At 39.2% G+C, this 25,277-nt stretch overlaps 4 protein-coding genes across 7 annotated transcripts in view; all 4 read right to left on the bottom strand.

Moving 5' to 3' along the window:
• Window positions 1–2,014: 2,014 nt before the first annotated feature.
• LOC111336054 (uncharacterized) lies at window positions 2,015–5,932 on the bottom strand. Its single transcript, XM_022942082.2, has 4 exons — window positions 5,732–5,932; window positions 4,091–4,522; window positions 3,355–4,023; window positions 2,015–3,248 (listed from the first exon to the last, which is right to left on the bottom strand). The coding sequence occupies exons 1-4, from the start codon at window positions 5,802–5,804 to the stop codon at window positions 3,136–3,138; spliced, it is 1,287 nt and encodes a 428-aa protein (XP_022797817.1). The 5' UTR covers window positions 5,805–5,932; the 3' UTR covers window positions 2,015–3,135.
• A 911-nt stretch (window positions 5,933–6,843) lies between these two features.
• Window positions 6,844–15,015, bottom strand: LOC111336053 (uncharacterized). 2 transcript variants are annotated; one of them, XM_022942080.2, is made up of 11 exons: window positions 14,878–15,015; window positions 14,261–14,360; window positions 12,232–12,285; window positions 12,001–12,120; window positions 10,787–11,689; window positions 9,770–10,318; window positions 9,272–9,391; window positions 8,705–9,145; window positions 8,081–8,389; window positions 7,880–7,993; window positions 6,844–7,342 (listed from the first exon to the last, which is right to left on the bottom strand). In XM_022942080.2, the coding sequence occupies exons 2-10, from the start codon at window positions 14,346–14,348 to the stop codon at window positions 7,890–7,892; spliced, it is 2,688 nt and encodes an 895-aa protein (XP_022797815.2). In that variant the 5' UTR covers window positions 14,349–14,360; window positions 14,878–15,015; the 3' UTR covers window positions 6,844–7,342; window positions 7,880–7,889. The 2 variants fall into 2 exon arrangements, with proteins under 2 accessions (XP_022797815.2, XP_022797816.2); XM_022942081.2 differs by having other exon boundaries at window positions 9,770–9,937; window positions 14,878–15,009.
• A 1,093-nt stretch (window positions 15,016–16,108) lies between these two features.
• LOC111336052 (uncharacterized) lies at window positions 16,109–22,521 on the bottom strand. Of its 3 annotated transcripts, XM_088731677.1 has the most exons (12): window positions 22,366–22,438; window positions 21,807–21,881; window positions 21,445–21,532; window positions 20,858–20,899; window positions 20,689–20,781; window positions 20,495–20,563; window positions 19,776–19,814; window positions 19,373–19,420; window positions 18,892–19,008; window positions 18,241–18,363; window positions 17,510–17,850; window positions 16,109–16,863 (listed from the first exon to the last, which is right to left on the bottom strand). In XM_088731677.1, the coding sequence occupies exons 3-12, from the start codon at window positions 21,524–21,526 to the stop codon at window positions 16,462–16,464; spliced, it is 1,356 nt and encodes a 451-aa protein (XP_088587803.1). In that variant the 5' UTR covers window positions 21,527–21,532; window positions 21,807–21,881; window positions 22,366–22,438; the 3' UTR covers window positions 16,109–16,461. The 3 variants fall into 3 exon arrangements, with proteins under 3 accessions (XP_088587803.1, XP_088587802.1, XP_088587804.1); XM_088731676.1 differs by lacking the exon at window positions 21,807–21,881 and having other exon boundaries at window positions 22,366–22,521; XM_088731678.1 differs by lacking the exons at window positions 20,495–20,563; window positions 21,807–21,881 and having other exon boundaries at window positions 22,366–22,521.
• A 1,042-nt stretch (window positions 22,522–23,563) lies between these two features.
• LOC111336062 (uncharacterized) overlaps window positions 23,564–25,277 on the bottom strand; it is a 5,524-nt gene continuing 3,810 nt past the window's right edge. The window contains exon 3 of the mRNA XM_022942091.2: window positions 23,564–25,277. This exon is cut by the window's right edge and continues 846 nt beyond it. The gene's annotated coding sequence lies outside the window, so the exon portion shown is untranslated.

Raw genomic sequence — 25,277 nt, 5'->3', positions numbered from 1 at the left:
TATAGGCATTTACCGCGTTTAACTACCACGAATTGAGACTGGAGTATAAAGCACTTGACAAGATCAATTGTTTTCATTTCAAGCTTTCGATTCAGTATTATGCCTTTATTTAAAAGTTAAGAATGGACATCTGTCAGTAGTTTCAGCCATTTGTAGACATATCCATATGGTACAAAAATGCACCTGCCTTATTCAGTGAGCGCCGATTGGTGAATTAGACGGTAATTAGTGATTTAACTAATTACTTCGATCCCTTTAAAATACTGCACTCTTTTGAGTCAAGAAATGCAATCACCTTTGTTTACAATGCACGTGCAAATTGTACAAACAGCACTCATCAAATCCTGCGAATATATGTGCCTTTTATCCCACCGTTGATTTTGGTTTGTCGATGCGTCTATCAGTTTTAAAATTGCCTAGCTATTACCTCCAGAGAACTTCAAGTCAAATATGCACTTTATCACCTTGGTAGCTAATTGATTGTTACGGGCAAAGGACATTCCACGAGTGATTTAAATAATCCCCGTGTCGCTGTTGACGATCCATGACAGCAGGTGGTCGCGTAAAAATGTGACAAATATTCTTGAGTTCATACTCGCATAAAGCCCACAACCTCGTTCCTACATGTTGTCCTACTGATTTCCCGTCGCTGACCTGGTCCCATTATACCCGGACTCTCTTACCAACTAGATTGTAAAGAATTACTACAGATTAATTGAGCTCTTTCTGTCAAAGTTTTATCAATAACAGTACAAGTCATATGTTCTAAAAGGTTCCGGTGCGTTTTTTCAGTGGGATTAAGTGCACATATATGCATGTATGCACTGACGAACTTCCAAGTACAAACATTTTATGGCTCAAAGAAATTAACTTGCGTTTTCGAAAATAATTAAAAATCATTACCAAAGAAGTTTAGCGTCAATTTGTACCATGATTTTTTTTGGTATCCGATAAGTCTGGGAAAAAATTATCCAAATAAACTTTCACCGTAAGAACAAAAGTGGAAAAAGAGTAAATAGAGTCGCCCTCTAGAAAGTCAGCGAAATTAATAATGACAATAGGGTCAAGATACTTATTTCTAATCAAAAGCCAACTTTAAAAATACTCTAGGTGTAGTCAGGCATGATAATAAATAAAAATATTTTTGTTGTCACTGACTAAAAGCTGTGTGAGGACGTTTCGGTTAAAATACTATAACCTTCTTCAGCAATAAAATGGCTACGAAAGCAAATGAGTGCTTTAAAAAGAGCCGAAGAAACGTCACTTGGGATTGCCAAGGGCCTTGTAAATGTCAGGAATGTAAATGTGTTTATTAATGGCATTCGGTTCACAAATTGAATGCCACGCTTCTAAAAATAATCTTTTTGACCATTAGGAGCAGCGGTCAATGATCTTGACACCCTCAAGGATGTATTTAAAAGCCAACTTCTTTTCCTACAAATAGATCTGATACAAGCAAGGAGACTTAGGACGAGGGAGACACTTTCTTTTATCATCCCCTCAGCTTCTGATATACTGCTTTGTGAACCATTTCTTATGGCGGTCAATTTACCACCAACAAAACTTGGCTTTTCTTACACTACTTCAGTCCCTCAAATTCGATATTTTTACATTACTTAGAATACCATCAGATGTCTGTAGTACGTTGCCTTTGGGGTTGAATCCACAACTCCTTGTTTGGACCTCACAGTGGTGCCACTCAGCATTAAATCTTCAAAAAATAGTTTCTGGAATTCGGCGGGATCATGCCAACTTGATTTCTTAACAAAATTTCACTTAACTGTGGACTCAAATTTACTGTACAATGGTCTTTAAAGACTTTTACTGGAAAGGGTAGGATTAAAAAAAAAAAGCCCAACGACAAAAAAATTGAAAATTTCTCTTAATGACGCGAGTTGTGCCGTCGTATAAATCTTCAAATATATTGATCACTACCAAACCAGGCCCTTTTGAGAATTCGACAGCCTTCTTCTTTCTTCAGCGGCGTTGTTTCAGAACTAAATAAAGGTGAGTCAGGGATTTAATATATCTTTATTTCTGTTTTAAAACATATTACTAACAACTGAAGTAAATTATCATGGAAGCCTGTGAAATCATTTAAACTATATAACACTAAACTAAACAATTACATAACAATACACGTCTGTTTGCCATTTAAGCGTCTTCTCAATTTGGCTCTGTTTCACTGCTGGTTGAAATGTCTGAACCCTTTAACTTCCTCAAGTGATTAAATTCTAGCTTCTCCTTACAATATCTGAGCATTATTCAGCAAACAAGTAACGAGAATGCTCAAAGTTATCTGATAGAGGCCAGCATTTTGATCGAACACTAAATTCTCGCAACGAATTTGCAAGAAAATGTGTAGCAGCTAAAGTGGAGAGTTAACAATCAGATCTTGGGTGTTAGAGGTTAAAAAAGACTTCAAAATAAACTGTTAATATTTCTGCCGATAAAAAAAAAGCAGAAACGCAAACAAATTCGGAACCAACAATTTACTCCGAACAAAACACTTATATTTTCGCTGAAAAAAAAAAGATCAATTCAGGTAGACCACGGAATTGCTGCAGGATTTAATTAGTAATCAAATTCTTGTCACTTGAAGTGATCAACTACTTTGACTTGCAGGACATTGAAATCAGAAAAAAAAAATACACTTTTTTGAAATAAAGAGGAGGATAGTATGATAGGCTCTATAAATGAACTCTCTTCTCACTTACAGAGATAGCTTGATCGCCAAAAATTAAATAAAAAAGTTAAAAGCAACAACAAAGAACTGGCTGAAGACCTCTACAAACTTAACTTTTAACATATTTCTTAGAGGTTCCTTTCACAACAGGAAAAATATCTCATGCAGTAAACAAGATACTTGAATGACAGCGTACAGTCTATTTTGAATTTTCTTTTTCGTCTTTTTCATTTTTTTCAGTATTTTTCTTTCTTGCTTCTCTTTTTACCTAATTGCTGTTTTGTTTTGGCTTAAGTTGGCGAGTTTGTCTTCTACTAATTATGCTCTATATATTTTGTTTGTTGTTTTCTTTTTCTCTCTCTTTGCTTTAAAGCTCTCTTTCGTTGCTTACACTCGAGTAGCGTTAAACACCATATCTAAACAAATTAACTTTAAGATCTTGATCGGTTTTATTTCGAACAAAGTCTACACTTGCGCCTGCAGTTTGTCTGCAGCCATGATTCCCTACAGCGGTCTTCAGGATAGATTCCACAAATGCTGTGATCGGAGCAAGTTTGAGGTGCTGTTGAAGTGGAAAAGGATACATTAGTGAATATATTTTCTTTAAATTTTCAAATGAGTTTTAAATGATACCCTTGGAGCAGCAACAGAATAAAAGCGTTCATTACCGTTGTAATAGGCAGCCGGAGCAGGTGCAGCTGCAGGAGGGGCCGAGACTACTGGAGCTGGCTGCGAGTAAGCTGGGGCGACAGGAGCAGCCTGCACAGCTTGGGCGGGGGACTGGGTTTGAGGAATTGTCTGGTCAGCACTGGGTGTTTTTTGAGGAGCAGCTGGAGCCTGGGTGGAAGCTGCTGAATCCTTGGAGGGCGACTGCTGAGGCGCATTTTGGGATAATCCTGAATCAGAGGTAGGGGTCTGAGATTGAGGAGCTGTGTGATCAGCACTAGGCGTACCCTGAGGGGCAGCCGGAACCTGTGTGGAAGCTGTTGAATCTTTGGAGGGCGACTGCTGAGGTGCATTTTGAGATGACCCTGAATCAGAGGCGGGAGTTTGGGCTTGAGGAGCATTGTTATCGGCACTAGGCGCACTCTGAGGGGCAGCTGGTGTCTGTGGTGAACTAGCAGCATCCTTCTCCGTAGTACCTTTTGGGCTTAACTGCTGCGGTGCATCTTTGGAAGCTGGTGAGCCTGCGGAATTTTGAGAAGTCGATTTCTCTGATGCTTTCTGAGAAGTCGAAGGACTTGTCGAATTCTGCGAAGCCGACGGCTCTGATACATTCTTGGATGCTTGTGTTGCGTTCTGGGAACCAAGCTGATCTTGGGGTTTGTCTTGTTTATCTTTGATACAGAAAGACAATTGTCATTCTATGGTCATTTCTTAATTATTGTTAAAGGTGGTTCATACCTTCCGAATTCGTCTCAGACTTCTGAGCAGCATTTTCCACAACTGCTTCTCCTTTGGTGACTCTCATCCTCTCCTTGTGGTTTCCTTCGATGACCTCCACGCTTGGTTTCGATGCATACTTGACCCCCTTCTCAGGAACATCAATCTCGATATTTTCAATGAGTGGTTTTGTTACATTTTGCTTTAGCACCATCATTGGTTTAACGTATCCTTTGGTGGAGTTACTTCTTGGAGGCATGATGCGGATTTCCTGGATCTGTGGGACGCCATTTTTCAACTTTGGTCTTACTCGGATTGTGTACTTTGCCTCGAGGGGCTTAGGTCCCGAGGGAGGAGCGACTAAGTCCGCCTGGAACTCGGAAACCTCCGGGGCATCGTCGGCACTCCCTGTTGCATCCTTGAGATCTGTAGCTGTGTCGTTTCTATTTTCCTCTTTTGTTAATGAAAAGAGGAAAATATTAAACTAAGAAACCAGTGTAATAATCGACTAAACTCAAATCCCTTAAAACTTGCAATATGAGTAAAAAAGGCCTCCATGTACTTCAATTTTTTTCAGTTTCCAAATTTCAAAACTTTTTCACACTTTTTCGAAATCAGTTCGTTGATTGCTAAAATCGTGGCTAAAAAAAAGGAACAGGAAAAGGAGAAAACAGAACCAAAGCCTTATTGTTCGTTTTCTTTCTTGAAACTGTTCATTGCAAGTTCAACAGGTGTAACGAACTGACATATCCAATAGTTGAGACGCTCTACAAGGCTGCGTTTTGGACCAAACCCTGAACGCCAAAATTACCGTTAAACAGACTAGGGGAGAGGTCAAGAGTTTGCTCTCTTTGAACGTGTTCCGTCTGGCCTAACACGAATGAAATGAACAGGTATGAGTATCTTGGTTCTCGTGATAACAAAAAAACAGAGCAGAAATCTGCCGTTGCTTTACCCCCAACGCTCTAAACCAAGCCTACGAGTTAAAGGCCAACAACGTACAGGTACTTTGTCAAATCCGACACGCATGGGCAGTTGCTATGTAAAAACTGCTGTAGGAAAAATGCGTGGAATGCCCCTCATATGAAAACTTTCCACTCAGATCAAAAGCTTAATTTTAAAAACATTTTTTGATCCTCGTTGCCTCACTGTTTCATCGGAATAAAGTTGCCTCTTTCAAAAGAATTAAACGTGGTTTTGAATGATAAAAGTCTCTCCAAACTTTCAGAAAAACGCGATCGCAAATCGATTATATTTTATATTCACTGTAGAGTGAGCCAGCTTCGATATATGAGTTTTGTTTGATAAAATAAAAACAACATATCAAATGGATTTGACTGGTTTCTTCAACTCAAGATTCAAGCATGGAAACATTATTTAATTATGGATTCTGGCCTTTTTTCGGGGTCGAAGCAAGTTGGCCTTCGTAGTGGTTTTTGGTGATCTTTCGGTTTTAGCCTCGTCCAGAATCTTTTTATATCAAATTCATTTCATGTTTATCCCTTTTTCGATTTGGATCAATAAACTGACGAAGTTTAGTCTGAACTCTTGTTTTTCTTCAGGCAAATTCCAAGACTTACCCGTTAGAATAGTATTATGGAGGCCAATTCCAAATTATTTTGACTTCAAAACTGGTAGTAGCCAACCAGTGTCAACACTTACCTCGAACAAATCTTTGAATATTTCTTCCCTCAGTTAGGGCTAAGCACACGAGTAACAAGGTGATTTTTATCATTTTCTTCGGGACTAAGACAACGTTCAGTCGGTCACTAATGGATTTCCCCGCCAAAGACTGACAAGTTTGAAGATGTCAGCTCACGAAAATTTTAGGAAGGCTTTTTACTGGTGACCTTTCTGCTTAATGAGCTGGAAACATCTCTTTGTTACTTTAAAGACCTACAGTGCTGATACGTATGTTCATTGGTATTTTAAACAAAAAACAACTATCGAGTCAGATGGTGAACACACCAGGTTTTTCCATTATGGTCGCCTGTAAGTAGAAACCTTATACCTATCGCTCGAGTCCGCTTTTTTCATGACGCACGTGTGCGGTAGTATAAGTCAAAATTCCGTTATAGAGTTAAGAAAACGACAGTGAAGGGTTTAATCCAAGCGGTAGATTTGGATTATACGGGACATCGTCAGGGTGAGAGCAAATTTTGGCAACAGTGACTGACGTTTCAATAACTTTAGCGGAAGTCATTGTAAAAGTCAAGTGCTTTGATAATGACTTCCACTCGGGTTACCAAAACGTGCCAGTCACTTAAAATGATAACGGTATTCTCAAGACTCCTCTCATCTGGACGATCGCATTACATGTTCCACCGTTAAAATGTGGCGGTCAGTGATGAATATTGAATTGTTGCAGTGCAAACGACAAGTTTTCATGCAAGCCTAAAAATAACGAGTGTAGATCTCTTTAAAGTCACGCGTAAGTGAAAATGACAGTCCAAATTTAAAATGCAAGCTGTACAACTTTGGATTTGGTGAGATATATAAGGAAGTACAGTCTGTAATTTTCTGGATATAAGAGCTATGGGTTTAAATAAAAGGATGTAGATGCTGGGCGAATTCTCTGCAGCTACGCTGAAGGGCGAGGAAAACGTTCCTTACAATTAGTTACTTAATCAATTAACCTACCTATCATTTACTCATTCATTCCTTCAGCCAGCTTTCTTCATTCATTAATTCAATTCATTTATGTATTCACTTGTTCGTTAATTCAGACATCCTTTCCTAATTTGGACGACAATAACAATTGCTCACGAAACAGCTCAGAACACATGAAAGTTTATTTATGACGATTTTTATTTAAAGAATAAACATGCACTTCACAAGCGAAATAGAATTTAGCAATCCAAAAAATATGACATTCGCACTCATAGAATAGCTATATGTTTGATTCACGATGACCTCACACCACGGATACACTTCTTCGGAAAAAATTGGGATTTTAGTATTCTAGTAACTAAATATATAACACCGTACCTAGGCGATTTTAAAGTAACAGTGATAACTCGATTTTCCCAAGTTGAACTGAGAACGGCAAACTGCAGATTACAAGTAGCCTCGTGCAGAGAAGAAATCAAAGTTAGTTATGCTAATGGAAAAGCTAGGTCAACTCTAATCTACTGCTAAGTCAAGGATAAAAACCCCACGGCAAAGTAATAAAATGTAAAGAAGCAATCAGCCGACTTGGTGCCCTAAGAGTTTCTTATCTACAGCTGCTTCCGGTGTTCACACGACTGAAAAAAGATCCAGTCACTTCCAAACCTGTCAAAGAGTAAAAGATAAAAAAAATTCAGTATTTTTGGAATTTTTTCGCCGTTCGTTCTTGAGTCCATGTGGCTTTGGGAACACTCCCCTTTCACTCTCGACTCATCCATGAATATGTCATCGTGTGATACAAATATTCTTCTTCACTCACAAAATTTTTCCGTTTTATCCAGACGGAATCTCAATTTACAAGGCTTTTCTTTCTTTCTCTAATTACCCTAGTAAAAATGTGGCAGGCTTTTAGTCTCAGTCAGCCTGGTATTGTATTCAGCTTTTTCTCGTTATCACCCAAAAACGAAAGTAATACACCCACCCACCCTCCCCTCTCATCACCATTTAAACAGGATTACGCGTACGGCACCTTAATTATAAGTTTATTTTGTTGCTATCATAAGAACTTCAAGTAACGTTTCCTTTAAACTCAGCATCATTCCAATTTCTCAGATTGGTATTTCATCGGTAATTAAAGGTTTTCATTCACAGAAGATCTTCTTTCCTCTTTATTTTCGTTCAGACGTACAACAAACTGCATACCTTGTAGTATTTAACATAGATTGCACATGCTCTTGCAGTTTTCCCTCAACCATGGATCTGCACAACGGTCAGCGGTGTAGGGTGCACATCTGCCGTCATCAGTACAAGTTTGGGCTGTGAACAACACGTAATCAAGAAAAATTATGCACAATTTGTAACAACTTCAAAAAACCAAATAACCCAAAAGACAATGTAACTTACTGTTGGTATAAGCAGCCGCTTGAGTGGCTGATGCATCCGGTTGGGTGGTTGCAGTGGTAATGGCATCGGCTTGGGTTGATGCGCTAGCAGTGGCAGCTTCAGGAACTGCAGCGGTGGCCTGGGCTGTTGTGGTGGCTTGGGCCTGGTTAGTCTGGTCAGCCAATGTTGCCGCTTGATCGTCAAATGGAGACTGAGTCTGTGTGTTTGTTTGATCTTGGATGGTGTGGTTTACATTTTCTTGTGTAACTGGGGTGGATTCGGTCTGGTTGCTTGCAGTTATATCATTTGCCTCTTTTTCGGGCTTGGACTCTTTAAATTTTATTATATACAAATAATGATGCAACTCAGCAATTAACATAAAACTTAGATTAGTAATAACAGCCTCTGCTTCAACCCCAATTGCTTCTTTTCTACACATCAACAATCAACGTAATTAAAAGGATATCGTTTTAGGGCTAATCTGCAGAAGTTGTTGAGAGAGACCGAAGCTCTCTCTCAATCGGACAAAAGCAATTAATTTATAAAACATACATGTTTCAGACCACTCTACCTGCAAGAACTACTCCCCTTGTATTATGGAATAAAACTAAAATAATTGCAGCATATCCTCACCCTGCATCTTACCTTCAGGCTCCGTCTGTGACTTCTGCACGGGATCCTCCACAATAGCCTGTCCCTTGCTTACTTGTAGCATCTCTGTATGATCTCCTTCAATGACCTCTACGCTTGGCTTGGAGCTAAATTTTGCACCTTTTGGTGGGATGTCGATCTCAATATTCTCAATCATAGGCTTAGTAATATTTTGTTTCAGTACCATAAGTGGTTTTACGTATCCTTTGACCCCAGCCTTGTTTGGAGGCATGATGCGGATCTCTTGTGTCTGTGGCACACCGTTCAATAACTTGGGCTTCACTCTGAGAGTATATTTGGCCACAAGAGGCTTGGCTCCTGGGGCGGGTGCAACGAGATCCGATTCTAGGGTGGCGTTCTCCTTCAGATCGTTCACTTCAGATGGATAAATCTCCTTGGTCTGCGTGGCCTCGGTGCGGCTTTGCGCATCCTCGGCTGCAAGAAAGTAAACCCGTGTTCAAAGGTAGCAAAATGTCAGACTGTTCGAAAATGTGGAACGTTGGTTTGCTCAAGGAAAAATGTTTGGTCCGTGGTCAACCAAACGTCTTAACAAATGCTTACTTTTGCAAAGGTTGCATCTCTTAGGACAATTAATCTGCCACCAGGTATCGTTACAGTTGGAGTATCCATAAGCGCAGTCCTTGTACAAGTCATTGCAGTAAACGCCGAATATGTGGGTCACTGAAATAAGATAAATTAAAATATTTAATTCGTGCAATTTGAAAAAGGAGGCTGAGTGTTCCTTTCAAGAGGAGACACGATTGTTTTACATTTCAAATTTGATGACAAGGATATAACAAATAAGTAAGCGTAACACTTTGTTCCCATATTGCAGATTGGTGTATGTTTTGTAAGTATAGATAATCTTCTTATGAGACTCCTAACTTTAAGCTGTGGTCCAGAAACTGCAGGCTTCCTCTTTTATCGTCGCCACATTTTCCCCAACACTTGGATGACAGAGTAGTTTTATAACTAAAATGACTTATCTTCTTTTTCCAACGTACGAAGGCCCCTTGATTCTGTAAATGTGCGCAAGAAGATAAACATGGGACTACCTACATGGTGGAGCCTTTGGCATGTCAGGGCACTTTTTGCAACCTTCTGGTCTCGGCTGTTTCTTGCAGCACGTCCATGGGTAATCAGCAGCATTCTCAGAGTCCGCCTGTTGTGGGTCTACAGTGACATCCTGAGTAAAGGACTGTCCAGTAGACGTCAGATCTAAGGTACCTGGACCAGAAAAGGTTACACTTGCAGCGTTAGGTCTAAAATTTCCTTGCATTTTACTCGACCTATCCGAGTTGACAACATGAAGTTCGTGTTGTGAAGTTACCTCTTCTTCTGATAAGTGGAATGGCGACAATGGTGAAGTATTTAGCGATTCATGTGATTCATCTATGGATGCTTTGTCTTTCAGAAGCGCAGATGTGGCCGGTGCGTTTTGTGATGTTGTATTCAGTGGACTAGTTTGATTTTGTCCGAGTGCTGATGATCGTGTCAAATTTTTTGTTAATGAAGAATTCCCTGACAGTGACGTGTTTTGTGACAGTGTTGAATTCTGTGATAGTGGCTCTACCCATGGTTGAGACTGATTTAATGTGGGGATGTTACCTTGTGCAAGAAAAATATTAACACTGAAAGTCTCCATTTAGCATTGCAACATTGAGCTAAACGATAACAAGAACAACACAACCATAAACTACTGATATCACTGGTTGATCCCAGAGTCAGTAAAACTTGCACTCTTATCTGAAAGTAGAAAAACTACTCGGGACTAAAAGCAAAAGCAGCCTCCTCACTGAAACCGAAAATATGGTAAAAAATTTCAGTTGTGGTTGAGAAACATGAAAATTTAGCATAAAAGATATAATCATGGGCGTAATAGGTGCGCTACCTAAGGAGGGTACATTTGTGTACACTTGAGAATCTTGGATGATCATAAAAAATTCGATAGAATTTCAGAATTATCCATGTCATTATGTAATACGACCGTTGTGCTAAAGTTGATGTACACTAAACCTAATTCCAAAAATCTGTACATATCAGCATTTTTCCATATATTTACTCAGAATGCATTACCTGTGGCAACAGTCTCGTTAGAGGTCATATTTCCTGCAGTGAATGCTCCAGCCATGATGGTCTGGTTCGGTTGGCTCGCGTTTGCCACAGATGGTACAAAGCCTGTTGTATTAGATGCAAGTGAAACTGTCTGATTAATTACTTGGATGGTCTCATTTGCAGCGGGCTGCTGTGCGGCGACAGGTTTCTGGGCAACAATTGGTGCCGCAGGCTGCTGAACAGTCGCCGCAGCCTGTCCTACTTGTGGCATCGCTGGGTTAGATGCAGCAGGAGTTTGAGTCGATGCAGGAGCAACACCTGGTATTGCACCTGCAGCAGGAGCAGCAGCTGCAGATGCTGACTGAGCTGTCGTGGGTGCAGCAGCTATGGCAGCTGGAGCAGCTGCAGATGTATCAGTAGCAGGAACAGTCGCGGGTGCAGCTGCAGAAGCTGTAGTAGAGGCAGCTGCAGGGGTGACGCCTGCATCAGGAGAAGTCACAGATGCACCTCCATTGGCAGGGGCAGCAACACCAGCTTGTCCAGCAGGAGTGGATGCAACAGGAGCATCCTGGGCACCGGCAGCTGTCTGCTGAACCGTGCTTTGCTGATTAGGGTCGGCAGCTTTTCCTGTGTCAACGTAACGCAAATTAACAGGATGCTGATCCGGGTAAAGGAATAACCAGTTCCTGTAATTGCTCTGGTAGTCAAAAAGGCTGTAACTGGTTGTCGGGACAGGGTCGGGCTGTTTGGTTGGTGAATAGTCATTTGGATGACTAAGAAAGACTACATCGCGTCTATCGCCATCATCTCGTTTCTCTATGTGTTTGGTAGTGTGTTTACTCTTGTGTTTCGACCCACTTATTCCGTGCTTCTTGTCTCCCTTCTTGTAATACAAGACGGCAGGAAGCTTCATTAATTCAGGACCTGTAAATGGTGTCGGAATAAAAAAACTTCATGATACAATCAAGTTTAAAAATACCAGCTTTAGCAAATCCCTATCAATTCTAGACAAAAAAAAAATATGGCTGCCTGTGTCCAAATGTACCATGAATCCACTGGTGTGGAACGCAACTCCTAGCGTTGTTTTGTGCGAAAATGTATTTTTAAATATACGAGTGGGTCCACCAGAGTTTTCTAACCTAAGAAAAGTTATTTTGCGCGATACCAGTAGCAATCCATAAACAAAGACAACTAGCTGGGTGATCCTTGTACTGTGATGAAACATAGTTCTATACCTTCATATTCACAGAGTCTGCACATTCTGGGGCAGTTTAGCTGAACCCATTCCGAAGCGCAATCGAGATCGCTGTACTTAGAGCAATAAGAATGGTTGACACAAAATTCTCCCTTTGGGGCTGTGAGAAATTGAATAGAGATTTCAGTTAGTAACTGTATTCAGGATGATATTGGAAGCAGATCCGAAGGAAACTGATAGGCAGTTAAACTATCATAGGTAATAGATTTACCACTGTTTTTCTTGCTTCCACTTTTGTGCACGGCGTGTTTTGATTTCTTGATGGCTGTTTAGGGGAAAATCAGGAAAGGAAGGACTTGATAAATGCACTGAAATATGCAAAAAGAAGTAAATAATCTAGCACATCAAAGTAAGAGCCTTGAGCTCTGTTAGCCTCTCTGACTGGCGGTATTTCACCTGCAAGTTCTTCGCTACTGGTCCAATAAGTCGTGCAATGCGAAAGCACGATGTTTGCTCATTCATTCTTATATCGGCTAGTGGCATATGGAAACTTAGCACATGGCATAGACTGGCTTACAACTTTCAAAAAGTCTCCAGTAGCTTTCTAGCGTTTGGATGGTGCTAAAAAAGTCGTGCTTCCACTCTGACCCAAAACAAGATTTCTTTAAAATCTTGAATTATGATGTTCCGGAAATCCTGACACCTCTCTTTATCGAATAGGATGTTTTATCATCTTTTCGGGGTCTGTTTATTCTATAAATATTGCGTTTCCTCGTTGGAGAAAAGCTGTTGCATAGACTGCTTAAAATGCAAGGTATTTCCAGCTTTTCGTGTCGGTGTATACTCCAAGTTTGGAAAGAGGGTATAATTATGGGCAATTTCCTTGTACATCTTTTTAGCTAGTTCTCTCCGTGTTAATCGGAGTCAAAATCTTTCGTTGCTTCTCCGTATTAGAATGCTCAGTCGCCGATAAACATCGCCGCCTTTAGGATAAAGTCATGTCATCAACCATGGCAAAGTTGTGTACAAACAAACAAACAGTTCCACTTGTGTTTCAGTACACAAAACAAGATTTGTAATAAGAGTCCCATCATATGTTTTTTGGAGATGAAATTCCCCAGCAGTTTGTGATCTCATTGACAAAGCGGGTGTTCTCTTCAAAAGCTGATTTTCTCTTAATGAACTTACAAGTACCCGTTTTATTTTTTTAAAACCAGCCGTAAAATAGTGACAAAAAAATCTGACAATTCTCTTTAGAATATTGAACTACCTTTAAGGATTATTCATCATTTTATTGCTTGTTTTTTCATTTCTTGCGACAGAAAAATAAACCTATAAAAGGCCCTCTTAAAAAAGTAATTCTTTCAATCTCTTTGCTCTCCTATGAATTGAAGGATATCTTGGGTACCATCCATGATCTTGATCAACGTCTGGGGAAGAGTCAGTGGTTGCGCTGACAATTTGTTTCATTCGGGGAAGTTGCTATGGGAAGTCCATTTTGCTTTTGAAAAGTGATTTAGTGAACAGAACAATTCAATATTGCAAAGCGAAAAGCCTGGAAAATGTATAATCTAACTGTGTTCGACAGAGCTGATGGTACCCGGCGAAAACAAGACGACCTGCACTGCTTTCATCTTAAAATATTTGAGTGTATTTCAGAGATTTCCGAACATTTATATTTGCCAGTTTGAGTCAACTGTGCATCAATTTTGCTCCGTACGTTTTTCCAAAAGCTTCTGAGCGGGTTATGCAGTGTTTGCCATTGATTCATTGACCTGCGAGACTACATTTATCTATTCCGCAAAGTTTTATTTGATCACCCATCTAGTTTGAGCGTATCTTAAAAACCCATAAAAAGTCGTAGGCTATTCTGTGGATCTGACGTACGTTCTCGCGTTTTCTCCTGCAGTTTGTTTTGTTAAAATCTAAGTGAAGACAGGTCTCGCCGTAATACTTGCATATAAACTTCAGCTGGTGCCATTCGAACTGAAAATGGCCAAAATATTCATCATAAATAATTCACAGTGATCAGAGCACAACCATTTCCTCAGGAGAACAATAAAATCATTATACTTAGTGGCGAAATCGTCTATGAAACATTGTGGTTCACTGAAGCTTTTCGTTTCAATGCCGTTTTGCAGTTATCACTTTTTATTTGTCGTTTGCATTATCTTTTATAAGTCATTATACAAAGCTGGTAAAGATCACGGCGAGAATGAAAACAACGAGTCAATAGATCGATTAATTGAATTAAGAATATTTCAAACTGGGCTATTTCAGTGGATAAATTTCGTAATTACCTTTAGCCTCCAACAATCCATGCTGTACGGCACAGCAGAGTAATATGAACAGTGCCTTTACACCATATCTCGTCGCCGTCAGCTTCATCGTTTTCTTTATCTAACAAAGGAGAGCAGGTTATAGACCGGTTGTTAAGATCGGGTCGGTTACTAAAATGAACTCTTATATGCATGCAATTGGTTGCGATTTTTCTAAAATTCTGTACAAAAATAATCGATGTTTTAATCAGTGTGCATACGGTTTTAAACAAAAAAGCAGAGATAATGTAAAAGGTATTTCTTATATACTTTATAGGAACAAAACTCATTTATCTAACAGAAATAAAAAATCTACTAAGCAAATAACAGCGTAAATTGGTGTTAATTGCGTGTCTTATGACTAGGGGATAGTGATGGAGATTTTTTATTTCTCAGTCTAAAGATATGCAGTCAGAAATAAGTCAACTTCACAAGGGTGAGAGTAATGGATCGATTAAATAGTAATAACTTGTTCGATAGAGAAACGTTCTGTTCAATTAATTGACTCTTCTGTCAAAGTTCCTGGAACTTAGTTCGTATAGTTCAGACAATCAAACAATTTACTCGAAATGCAAACCTTTCATGAACACAGTTCTTACCTTGTAATTTTATGGTTATGAAGAAGACATAGAGGAAAATGCGAACGGTCCTTCCGAAAGGTTGTTTTGAATTTCAAAAATATGATAACATTTAAAACAATAATTTGGCAGCTCTTTCAGTTGAGAGAAAAGTGATCCCATAATTCTTAGCGAGTCGCGTGCTTGTTTGTCCAAGAGGAACATTTGACCCACCAGGAGCTGGGTACGAGCCAAAAAACGCACCTGTTTTGTTCAAAAGAACACCATCTAACTGAAGTTTGCAGATCGCAACTGCAATATGCGATTTTAGAAGATAAATGTTTACAATGATTTTACCAGAACATTGCCACTTATACTAACAAAGCCGTGCTTATGTTTTGTAGTGAATATGTTTTGACAATTAAATTTAATTTGTTTTAACTAGCTAAGAATCCTATCCGGTTTGTACATCAAACAACGCGATTACCCGTTCTGGCCGTACCCAGAACACCTTCAGTAGAACTGCTTTAAAAGAAATTCATGAATATGATCTGAGAAGGAACTCAAGGTGGTCTTGCCCACAATCCCCCCTCTCCCCCCCCCCCTCCCATCCCCAAGGGTTTCAAATTTAATCTTGCAGTGTGTCAAATTTAATCTTACAGTTGAGCAGCAGAAAAATGAAGCCTTTAAAGAGTATTTATGCTCCGACGGAATCAAATCAGTGTCCCCCAGATAACGGTTGAGCCCTTGAACTGTGCTACGAAACCTCATGAGAAACGTGGCTAATCCCAATCCCGGCGGCATCAACGAACGCTCTCCATTCAAATAATTTATCTTTGTGTTTTTCTCGTTACCATGTTCCCATTGAAAGCGCAGCTCCTACACTCATTATATAAATCACCCAAACCAAACATTTCTCACAAATGGCTAACGCTTGAAATTTCAAGTTAAGAAACTCTCTATGGTAACCAATTTACTTTATCAACTCAGTTGATAAAACCAAATTGTCTTGTAATACATCCCACCGGCGCAGCACCGCAGTTTCCTAGAAACTTACCCCTTTTAATCTCAATAGAGTCATCTTTTTGTGATAAGCTATAAAATCAGTCATATTTTCATAGTTCAAAATGAGTGGCGGACCGAACTTTAACAGCTAAATGACTACCAAGTACTATCAAATCTCAGAATGCAAAAAACAAAACAAAACAAAACAAAAAACAAATGCATGTGGAGGTATTTAATTCAGGGCACAGGGAAGGATCAGTTGCTCATATTTCATTACAGAAAAATATTTATTGCGCAAATTAAAGACTCTCAAGGTAGTAAATAATTTCAAAAGTAACTGTAATCATTTAAATTACAATAAGCTGATCATGTTAGGGAAGCCAGCATAATATATACCAATCTGGAAGCGTGGATCTTTCTTGTGAATAGGTACTATTAAAAGCTAGTGATGCACTCCATCTGCATAGAAGCTAACAAACTGTGTCCAGGAAAAAAAACTACTCCGAAGTATAAGAATCATTTAAAACTTCTACATAATATGATGAAGTAACATTTACATATATAAGCGAAACGAAACAAAAGTCTTCAGTTTTTAATCGTAACTTGTTACGAATATCGATTTCAATTTTTTAGCTTCTTCGGTTTCGTGGTTTTAATCTTTGGTTTGTCTTGCTTAACTACTTCGTCAATTGTTTTGGCCTTCTTCTCCACTTTATCACTGCTGACTTTTTTCGCCGTCTTTTTGTGCTCAACTTTCGGTTTTGCATCCTTGACAGCCTTGACTTGTTTCTTGCTCTTGACAAGTTTAACACGCACAGCTTTCAGAGGAGCGTCGTTAAATTTGATTGGCTGATGGACCATCTTGGCGACTACAGGCTCACCCCGTGGGTCTGTATCAAGTTTGATTGGCTCTTCAGGTTCGTCCTCAGGCTCAGCCGCACTTGATTCATTGTCTTCATCTTCGTCATCATTATCATCTTCGTTCTCGTCATCAGAGCTTCCTTCCCCGCTCACATCTTGGTCCTTGACAAAATTGTAAAACACAAAACAAACAACTATCAAAACAGATACTTGGATCATTTTTCATCTTATTCACTAACTTTTTGTTGAGATAGATGAGATACCAAGCGCACTCTCATATTTTGATAGGTGTCACTAAAACAATTTTCAACTGAGTGTCGAAAGTACCAAACCTTGCTCTGTGATTGGTCCAGAAAACTCGCACCTCCCTCTCAACCAATCAGATGCAACTCTGAAAACAGTGGCGACGTTACCATTCGCGTTTTCCCGCGCTTAAAGCAGTTTGCTCATATTTACTTCGACTTCTCATTGGCTACTAATGATATTATCCTTTGTTCTGAATGGTCGCTGGGATTACTTTGGTTTAGCTTTTTGGACACTCGGTTGTAAAACTGCCGTAAATGAGGTAATGCAAACATGGCTGTTACGTTTTGGGTTCGCACTTTTGAAAAGATACCTCATTAATCTCATTAAATCCAAACTTCAGTATCCAAGTCCTCCATACTCTTCTCAACTAAAAGGGGAATTCATCCGTGTTTGCATAGCCACATCTTTCTTTTGGGAAAATTTTAAAAAAAATTGTTTTGACGCACACAAAAAAATAGTAATGAGCTTTACAACCTGTACTTATTATCATGTATTTACTTACAGCGGTATCGTCATCAACAGCGCTGTCATTCTTTTCATTTACGTCACCGTGGTCGTCGCTCTTCTCGCTGACGCTGACTGTCGGTTTGACCACTGGCTTGTTATTAACAGAAGGTTTGTCGTTCTTCTTCTTAAGTTTCTCGACTTTTGCTGCCACTTGCTTCACAGCATCCTTTACTTTCTTGGTCACTTTCGTAAGGACTTTTTGAAGCTGTTTTACTTTATCTTTCTGTTTCTTTTCAATCTTCTTTACGTCATGTGTGCTTTTGTCTTGCTTTTTTACGTTAGTGTCACTGAAATGTCTCTTTTTGCCAATGGTGATGTGGGCGTTGCCTTGACGTTCTGAAGAGAAAAGATTTCACTTTCATCTCATGGAATCAATTAAACTGTTTTTAGCCTTCATTGTTCAGCGGCAAAATGGCTATTCTCCGCTACATCTATTAAATTCGGGGGATTTTTATCAGAGCGTTGTTTCTTGTCGACTTGATTCTATGTGAGAGTAATTTGACATGATGTAACAGTGTGTTACTTTCGGCTGATCTGAAAGTTTGTGTAAATAAGAAAAATCATCTCGCCGTCAGTACGGGCGTACGAGGTTTACTTTCTCGTGTGTGTTTCGCTACCAAATAGATTGCAAATAAGTTTGGACCATTGTTCGGTAGCCAGTTTTGACACGTACACGAACAATGGCCTATGCATTATTCCCTTCGTTTTGTTTCATATTCTGCTTACCATAGCCACATACTCCACATTTTGATTTACACGTCTCTCTGACCCAATGCACCATGCAGGCAGACGCGGCAAACTTCTTGCAGACATCTAAGTCTTGGCAGCCAATGAACACTCCATAAGGAACTAGATTGGCCATGCAAATCAGAAATTTTAAGTTACGTTTCGAGCAAGAAAAGGATACATTGTTGTGATTCTTAGTTTTTATCTATTTAAGGCCCTTTAGATTACGAGATTTGCAAATCTGAACGACAATTTCCACGCTCAAACACTTATTAAAAGTTTTAGGCAAAAACAAATCGACAGTGAGTCGAGAATTGCGAATTACTATCGAGAATTCAATTCCTCCTTCGCGACTTTCCCGCTGAGCACAGCAGTTGTAGTAAATTAACCGAAACACCGGCTCCACTAAAGATGTATAATTACATTATCGTGTTCGTATTGCACTGAAACTGCTGTTAGACAATCAAACCCGACCTTTCCTTTAGGAGGTGAAAGGAATGATAGAAATCCTGGGAACCAGGCGGCTGAGCAGCTTTCCTGTAGAGGCCTGGGACAAGTGACGTACCAAGGTACTTTTCCAGTGACGATAATTGACATAACATTATCTTACCTTCGTTTCCTACTTTTGTTTACACCTTCTTTAGTGCTTACCTTTGCATAAATCACAGCTTTTTCTGCAATACCTCTGCGTATAAACATCTCTACACTGTCCAGTCTGGGCGTAATTCTTACAATAAGGTTTGTAGTCCTCACATGGAAATAACTTCTCTACAAAAATGCATTTAGAGTTAATAAATAAACTCGCTTCTGTATCCTTACTACCTAACCCCAGTTTCAAACCTCTGAACGCTTACAAACACGTATGCACAGACAAGCACCATGTTTTAAATACAGGACCCTTCTAAGAACTGAAGTTTTCATTACAGTTTGGTTTATTTTTTAGGCTTGCGACAAGGAGTTTAAGAAAAATGAAATGGAGTGGGTTGGATATTTATAAACTATTATCTCAGCCAGAAAGTGAAAACCATCGGAAAATATTTCGATAGGTTACAGATAGGACAGTCAAAGTATTTGTGGTGTTCATTAAAAAATATATATATCGGCCATAAAAGACAAGCAGTGAAATTCTTACTTTTCTCCTCTTCGGTTAATTTGAGATCATCCATAGCTTTATCTTCAGCTAAACAGACAATAAAACAAAATATGAGGATCTACTAACAAACGGAAACGAGATGAGTGAGTTTCTCGCGTTCATGGTAAGAAACTCATCTGAAATGACCATTTGTCAATAAAAGTCCATAAGTATGTCAAATTTCCCGCTCCTCATTTTTCTAATTTTCTATGCATTATTTTGAGGCTATATTAAATGTTTCATTTTTTTGATTTTTGAATGGTTTTGACCTTGGATTACCAGAAGGTTTTTTCAGAGGATTCACTTCTTTTAATCTCCTTATTTTATTCATTCATTTATTCATTCACTTTCTGCTCTTAGCATTAATCACTTAGTGTTCTAGACAATTTATGATATCACCCACCTGTCTTTGGCTTACTTGTTGCAGGCATCACTAAAGCTTCTATAAAGTACAAGAAGTAAGTTGTTACGTGCTGAGTCAGTTAACAGATCAAATTTTCAATCCTTTTATTGCATATCATTGTGTATCATAGTAATTTGTAAAAGGCAATAAAAGTAAGGAAAAGGATAAGTCAAGACATTTCGAACACGAAAGCTTATTCAAGTACAAATATCCTGTTGATTTACCACTCTGTTTTGACCTTATCAAAAACGTTATACGCTTTTAAAACACCATGACATATTGGCTTGTGTGGTTGTTTGTAACTTGTGTGAGACGAATAGGCCATTTTACAGTTATGTACTTAGTTGCCAAGCCTTTGATTCAGAGTGAGGCTAAAGGTGACCGTGTTGTGATAGAGACCTGTATCTAGTTAGCATGATAATAAAGTGATTTACATTTGAAAGGCAGCAAGGTTTGCATCATAACAAGGTCACCCTTAGCCTCACTCCCGTTCAAAGGCTTGGCAATCAAGCACACAACTGCAAAATGAACTGTTGGTTCTGAGAGACCAAAAGCACGCTACCAAGCTAGTTATTACTGTACTCGCACATGTGCAGACGTTTGACTGTTGTGTTCTCCCCATCCGATCTCTATCAAGGCACTAAGCGAAGGAGACGCACTCACTATGTACAAACTACAATCGTTGTTGCTACAATTAGAACGTGGTCACGTGATCATACCTGCCATCACAGGCAGCTTGCCAAGGCTGTTATCAGATGCCTTTCCTCCAACAATAAAAGTTTTTGTATCTATGGCAACACAATCATGAATGTTTGTCACCACTATAATGAACCATGTGTATTAGCCAAGATATATCGATAAATAAACAGAAAGCACAGTGAAAATTCCAATGTAGGGTCCAATATAAGTGTACCTGAAGGAGGACCTTGTACGAGGGCTCCAGATTCATTAGGAGCTTGATTCACGGGATTGCGCAGATTCATTTTGACACCATTGACTTTGATTTCTGGAACAATGAATATGCTGAATGTTTAAATTTGATCCATGTTGTCAAATCTCTAAATTAGAAGACGAAAGCTCACCTGGCATTTTCTGACCTCCTTTCCCAAGTACCATGGCAAAAACTGAGATTGAAATCAGAAGCGTAAAAATAGACTCTTACTTTCAAAACATAGCCGAAGATTTAAATGTGGGGAAACTAGGAGTGTCCATGGAGAAAAATTATGACCAGGCAGTATTGAACAAAGAAATTTAAAAAACAGTCTGTTTCCTTCTGGTGACAGTGTTGTTAAGAAAGTTCTCAATATAAATGTCCTTGAATTATTGCAGCACATTTAGCGATGTCAAAAGAGTGTGCAGGACGTTTTTTAACAAGGGGCCTACACAAAAGTTATGTGGGAATTTAGTAACATACTAGGATGTTTTATTGTTATCGTTTGAAGAATGTGTATATGAATATTTGTATTTTTTGACACACTATGGATACGCCCACCCACCCCACCCCCTGTTATTAAGTTAAGCCCCTAAATATCGATTGTTGTTGGGCCAACTAATGTCCTTAAATCCACAAGGACTGGGTGAGTAGGAAGATTGGTTGTAAGAGATTAGCTAAGGATGCAAAGTAAACAACAGCAACGAAAGGTATTATGAGGCTTCAGTTTCAACAAACCAGTGTGTTGTCCCTGATGGGCGTAAACACAGCTTGTGATTGACAGCACAGCAACTAATAGGAGCTGTCGTCTGTCCATCATCTTTCTCTAAGGAAAAGGAAATAAAGAGAAAGAAAGTGCAATAACCAATTAGACATATTTTCCTCAACATTGATCGTCTTGGAACATTATCTTCACGATGGTATGGTGCCTTACCGGCCGTTCAGGTAGAAATTAGGTCAGTGCCTTCGAGGGTTATATTTCAACATATTGTAGCAATTTAATTATGTAATGGACAAATTACGCTCCAAATCACGTCAAAATGAAGAACAAGAAAGGCAAAGACAACATATGTCTCTCAAAACTATATATCGATACCTACTTGAATTCTTGCCAATAATTGAAGGACATTTGCCAAAAGACACTAAACAAATGGGGAAATTCTTAATTCACCACCCTTCGTAAAGAGAAAGTTGACGTAATTCTTGCAAAGACGTAAAATGAAATATTTGTCAAATATCTTTGTGCTGTTTTTCAAACAACAAGTGAGAACAAGGAAAGTGAAAGTATTCCATCAATCTCTCTTTGTACAAGACAATAAACGGATAAACGTTTTCCCATTAAAAAGTGTAATTTTCCCAAAAGTGGTTGTTTATGAAGTTTTGGCACCTTCGAAAGCTTGTTCGCATTTCAAACTAATTGCTAAATCTATCTATACTTCACTAAAGTTGTTATAATAAATACTTCAGGCGATTTGAAATTTCCTCGAGTAAAACATTTTGCCCGTAAAAGATCGTTATATCAGTAGTGATATTACTTTTAACAACAGCACAATTGACAGCCATACTAACACAAAATAAAAACTGCTTAATCAAGATGATAATTAGATCGCAAAGTCTCTTAAACCATTTAAGAGTTTAAGAAGAAATTAATTGACTTACCGTTTTGTTCTTGTTCGTTTTTGTCTTCTAAGATAAGTCTTAATTCTTAGATGAAATTTTTATTGTGGAATTTATGTCATAGACCTGAAATCCTAAACAACAGAATAAAGATCTTCGATCGTGGTCTCGTTAGACACACGTGATTAGCAAAGAGCAGGTACCTCGATTTGGAAACTATAAACAACGCTTGAAATTCGACACGGAAAGTACCTAACCTTTGTTTTGATTATAGCATCAAATACGTTGCTGGTGACCGCTTGTCCCTTGATAGAATCAAGTTGGAGAACTCCTTTTTACGATCATTCTTGTTTCAGTGAACATGAGAAGAAAATGAGCCAGAGTGAGTAGAAAATGAAACAAGTTTCTTTTAAGGGTGCGTTTCCGTATGGTTGAAAATCTCCAACAGATTCATCTTATTTTACGACTTGACGCCAAATTTCAAAGGTGACCGGAGGGTTCGCCCCATTGCAAGTTCGCCCACAGCCCGTGAATTTTACAAGTCCTCCCCACCCTCACCCCCACCTTCAACCACCCCTCCCCTCCTAGCGTAAAACTAGTTGGCCCTAACCTTTGCCAGTTCAACCCAAATCGTTCAACACGTTTTTTTTTCCGCACAACATATTCCTTTCTTCTCGAAATCGTCCTACATTTTAAACGGTTGCTTTTGGTATAAAACAAAATACCGTCCAGTATCAGACGGCATAGTGAGATTTCGGACTTTTCCGACAGGCTTCGCACACTCGCAAGTATTTTCCGACGGTTCCTTCCGCTTATAGACACTTTTGTCAGATTTCAGACAGACGCCTAAGTCCCATTTTGGAACATCGATTATGGAGGATTTAGTCCGTTCTTGGACTTTTCTGTCCGCCTTCCGTTTGCGTTCAATTCGGACACCTCCGTCCGTTTTCGGGAGGAACGGTCCAGTATCGGACACTTTTGTATCGATCTGGTAGGTATTCTCCAATTACCGACACCTAGGTCCGTTTTCGGACGGTACTGTCCGATATCAGACACTTTCGTCTGATTTTGGACGTTGCTTTCCAATAACGGACACATGTCCGTTTTCGGAACGTTTCGTTCAATTTGGGACAGCTTCGTCCGTCCAAATTTAAGTGATTTAAACCTTAGCAAACCTGCAATTGGGAATGACATTATTTCCAAGTACAGAAAAATGGTGACACTTTTCTAAAAACGTTTAACATTTATTTTAATCTTCTGTCGCGCGTTCTTAAAAACGCAATATGAGTTGCTTGGAGCCACTACTAAAATTTGTGGTCAACTTTAGCGTCCGCAACATAAATTGAATTTTTATGGTGAGTTAATTCTGCAGCGCTTATTACCATTGCTTTTTGGGAAAGCAGGCTTACTGAGAAATAATATGTGAAGGTGTAGTCTGATCGTCCGGGTGAGTGTAGTCCTGAGAAGGACTGTTGTCGGTGGTAGTGACTGACGTTTCGACAACCTGTGCGGAAGTCATCATCAGAATCAAGTGAATGATTGTTGTCAGTAGAATGTTCTCATTCCAGTTCGTATAAAATGATCGGTTGGTTTTTCCGTGATGTTATTGGCTGTAAGACTCAAGTGACGTAAGTCGGTCGTGATTGGTCTGTTTTCATCTGTCGGTAAAGTTAGGTCGTTCTTTTTCGGTCGTTTGTGATGTTTATGTCGTGAATGAGTCGTTTGTATGGAGCGGGTAGTTGTTGACATCTGTTTAGGGGAGTCTGTTCTAAATTAATAAACCAGCTTTCCAGAGTCAGTCGCTTAAAATAGTCAGTGCTGTAGGTTAGGCATTGCGCAGAGTCCCAGTCAATGTTGTGGTTGGTAAGTCGATGGTGTTCAGCAATGTGATTGCTGACATCACCTTTCCTCGTCGCCCGTCTGTGTTCAGTCAGTCTTGGTGTGAGGTTTCTGCCAGTCTCACCGATGTAGGAGGCTTGGCAGTCGGAACAATTGATCTTATAACTCGCTCCCTGTCTGTTCCTCGGTTCGTCTTTGTCTTTAACGTTGGTTAGTAACTGACGTAGTGTGGTGATGGGTTTGTGGGCGACGCGGATATTGAAGGGTAGTAAGACGCGCGAGATGTTTTCAGACATGCCTTTTATGTACGGTATGGTTGCTGTAGTCGTAGGGTTTGCGGTGTCGTTTGTTTCGGTAGTGGTAGTGGTAGTAATAATATGTTGTATGTTGTTGAATATGTATAATTATATATTTAAAAAATGGATTCTATGTTGTCATGCAACTGTCCATTAATAGATCACAGCATTGTTAATAGAGAGCACTAATAGTGGGACCCTCTATGATCACAGAATACGTCATGTAAGTAAGAACAAAAAAGTGGCACACGAGGTGCAGCCGTGTGTATCACTTATGTTCTGACTAAAGTTTCAATCAATTAATCAAATCCTTTATTTAAACACGATGAGGTTTAAAGCTGGGGGCTTGTGTGGTCGTGTGAATATGATTACAATAACAATAATAATAGTGTCCCTTAAAATCACTCTACAAAATATACAGTAAGAATAAAAAAAAATGATTTACATTATTTATCTCTAAGTAAATTGACTACAGCGTTTAAAACATAAAAATATTTAAAAACATTTAAAATCTTGGTAGTGCCTGGGTAGTGACTGGACTGACTGTGCACTAAAATCGAGATCCTTAAAATAAGAGTCCTTCTTCACTTTGCGATAAAAAACTGAAAACTGGTCTGTGAAATGTTTCGAGACAGTGTTCCAGAGTGTAGCGCCTCTATAGCAAATGGAGTTTTTAAGAAACTGCGAGTGAAAACGCAGTTTGGCATACTCTGTGATCCATTACTATGAGGACCCACTGCAATATGGAATGTATTTGGTTTATATGATAAAAAAGCAAAATTTGGTGGATGGTGACGTCATCTATGCGTCTGGCCTCCA

Source organism: Stylophora pistillata, chromosome 8 (assembly GCF_964205215.1).
Source record: "Stylophora pistillata chromosome 8, jaStyPist1.2, whole genome shotgun sequence".
NCBI lineage: Eukaryota > Metazoa > Cnidaria > Anthozoa > Scleractinia > Pocilloporidae > Stylophora > Stylophora pistillata.
The sequence above is the reverse complement of the archived record's forward strand: the minus strand, read 5'-3'. Positions and strand labels throughout refer to the sequence as shown.

Coding starts and splice junctions, on each gene's coding strand:
- LOC111336054 (XM_022942082.2), bottom strand. CDS start 5,804: ATGATAAAAATCACCTTGTTACTCGTGTGCTTAGCCCTAACTGAGGGA. Junction 4,523..5,731: donor TATTCAAAGATTTGTTCGAG/GTAAGTGTTGAC, acceptor CATTAACAAAAG/AGGAAAATAGAAACGACACA. Junction 4,024..4,090: donor GTCTGAGACGAATTCGGAAG/GTATGAACCACC, acceptor TCTGTATCAAAG/ATAAACAAGACAAACCCCAA.
- LOC111336053 (XM_022942080.2), bottom strand. CDS start 14,348: ATGAAGCTGACGGCGACGAGATATGGTGTAAAGGCACTGTTCATATTA. Junction 9,392..9,769: donor CATGCCAAAGGCTCCACCAT/GTAGGTAGTCCC, acceptor ATCTTATTTCAG/TGACCCACATATTCGGCGTT. Junction 8,390..8,704: donor GTCACAGACGGAGCCTGAAG/GTAAGATGCAGG, acceptor TAAAATTTAAAG/AGTCCAAGCCCGAAAAAGAG.
- LOC111336052 (XM_088731676.1), bottom strand. CDS start 21,526: ATGATGGACAGACGACAGCTCCTATTAGTTGCTGTGCTGTCAATCACA. Junction 17,851..18,240: donor ATGTGGAGTATGTGGCTATG/GTAAGCAGAATA, acceptor TTTTCTCTTCAG/AACGTCAAGGCAACGCCCAC. Junction 16,864..17,509: donor CTGTTGATGACGATACCGCT/GTAAGTAAATAC, acceptor AATTTTGTCAAG/GACCAAGATGTGAGCGGGGA.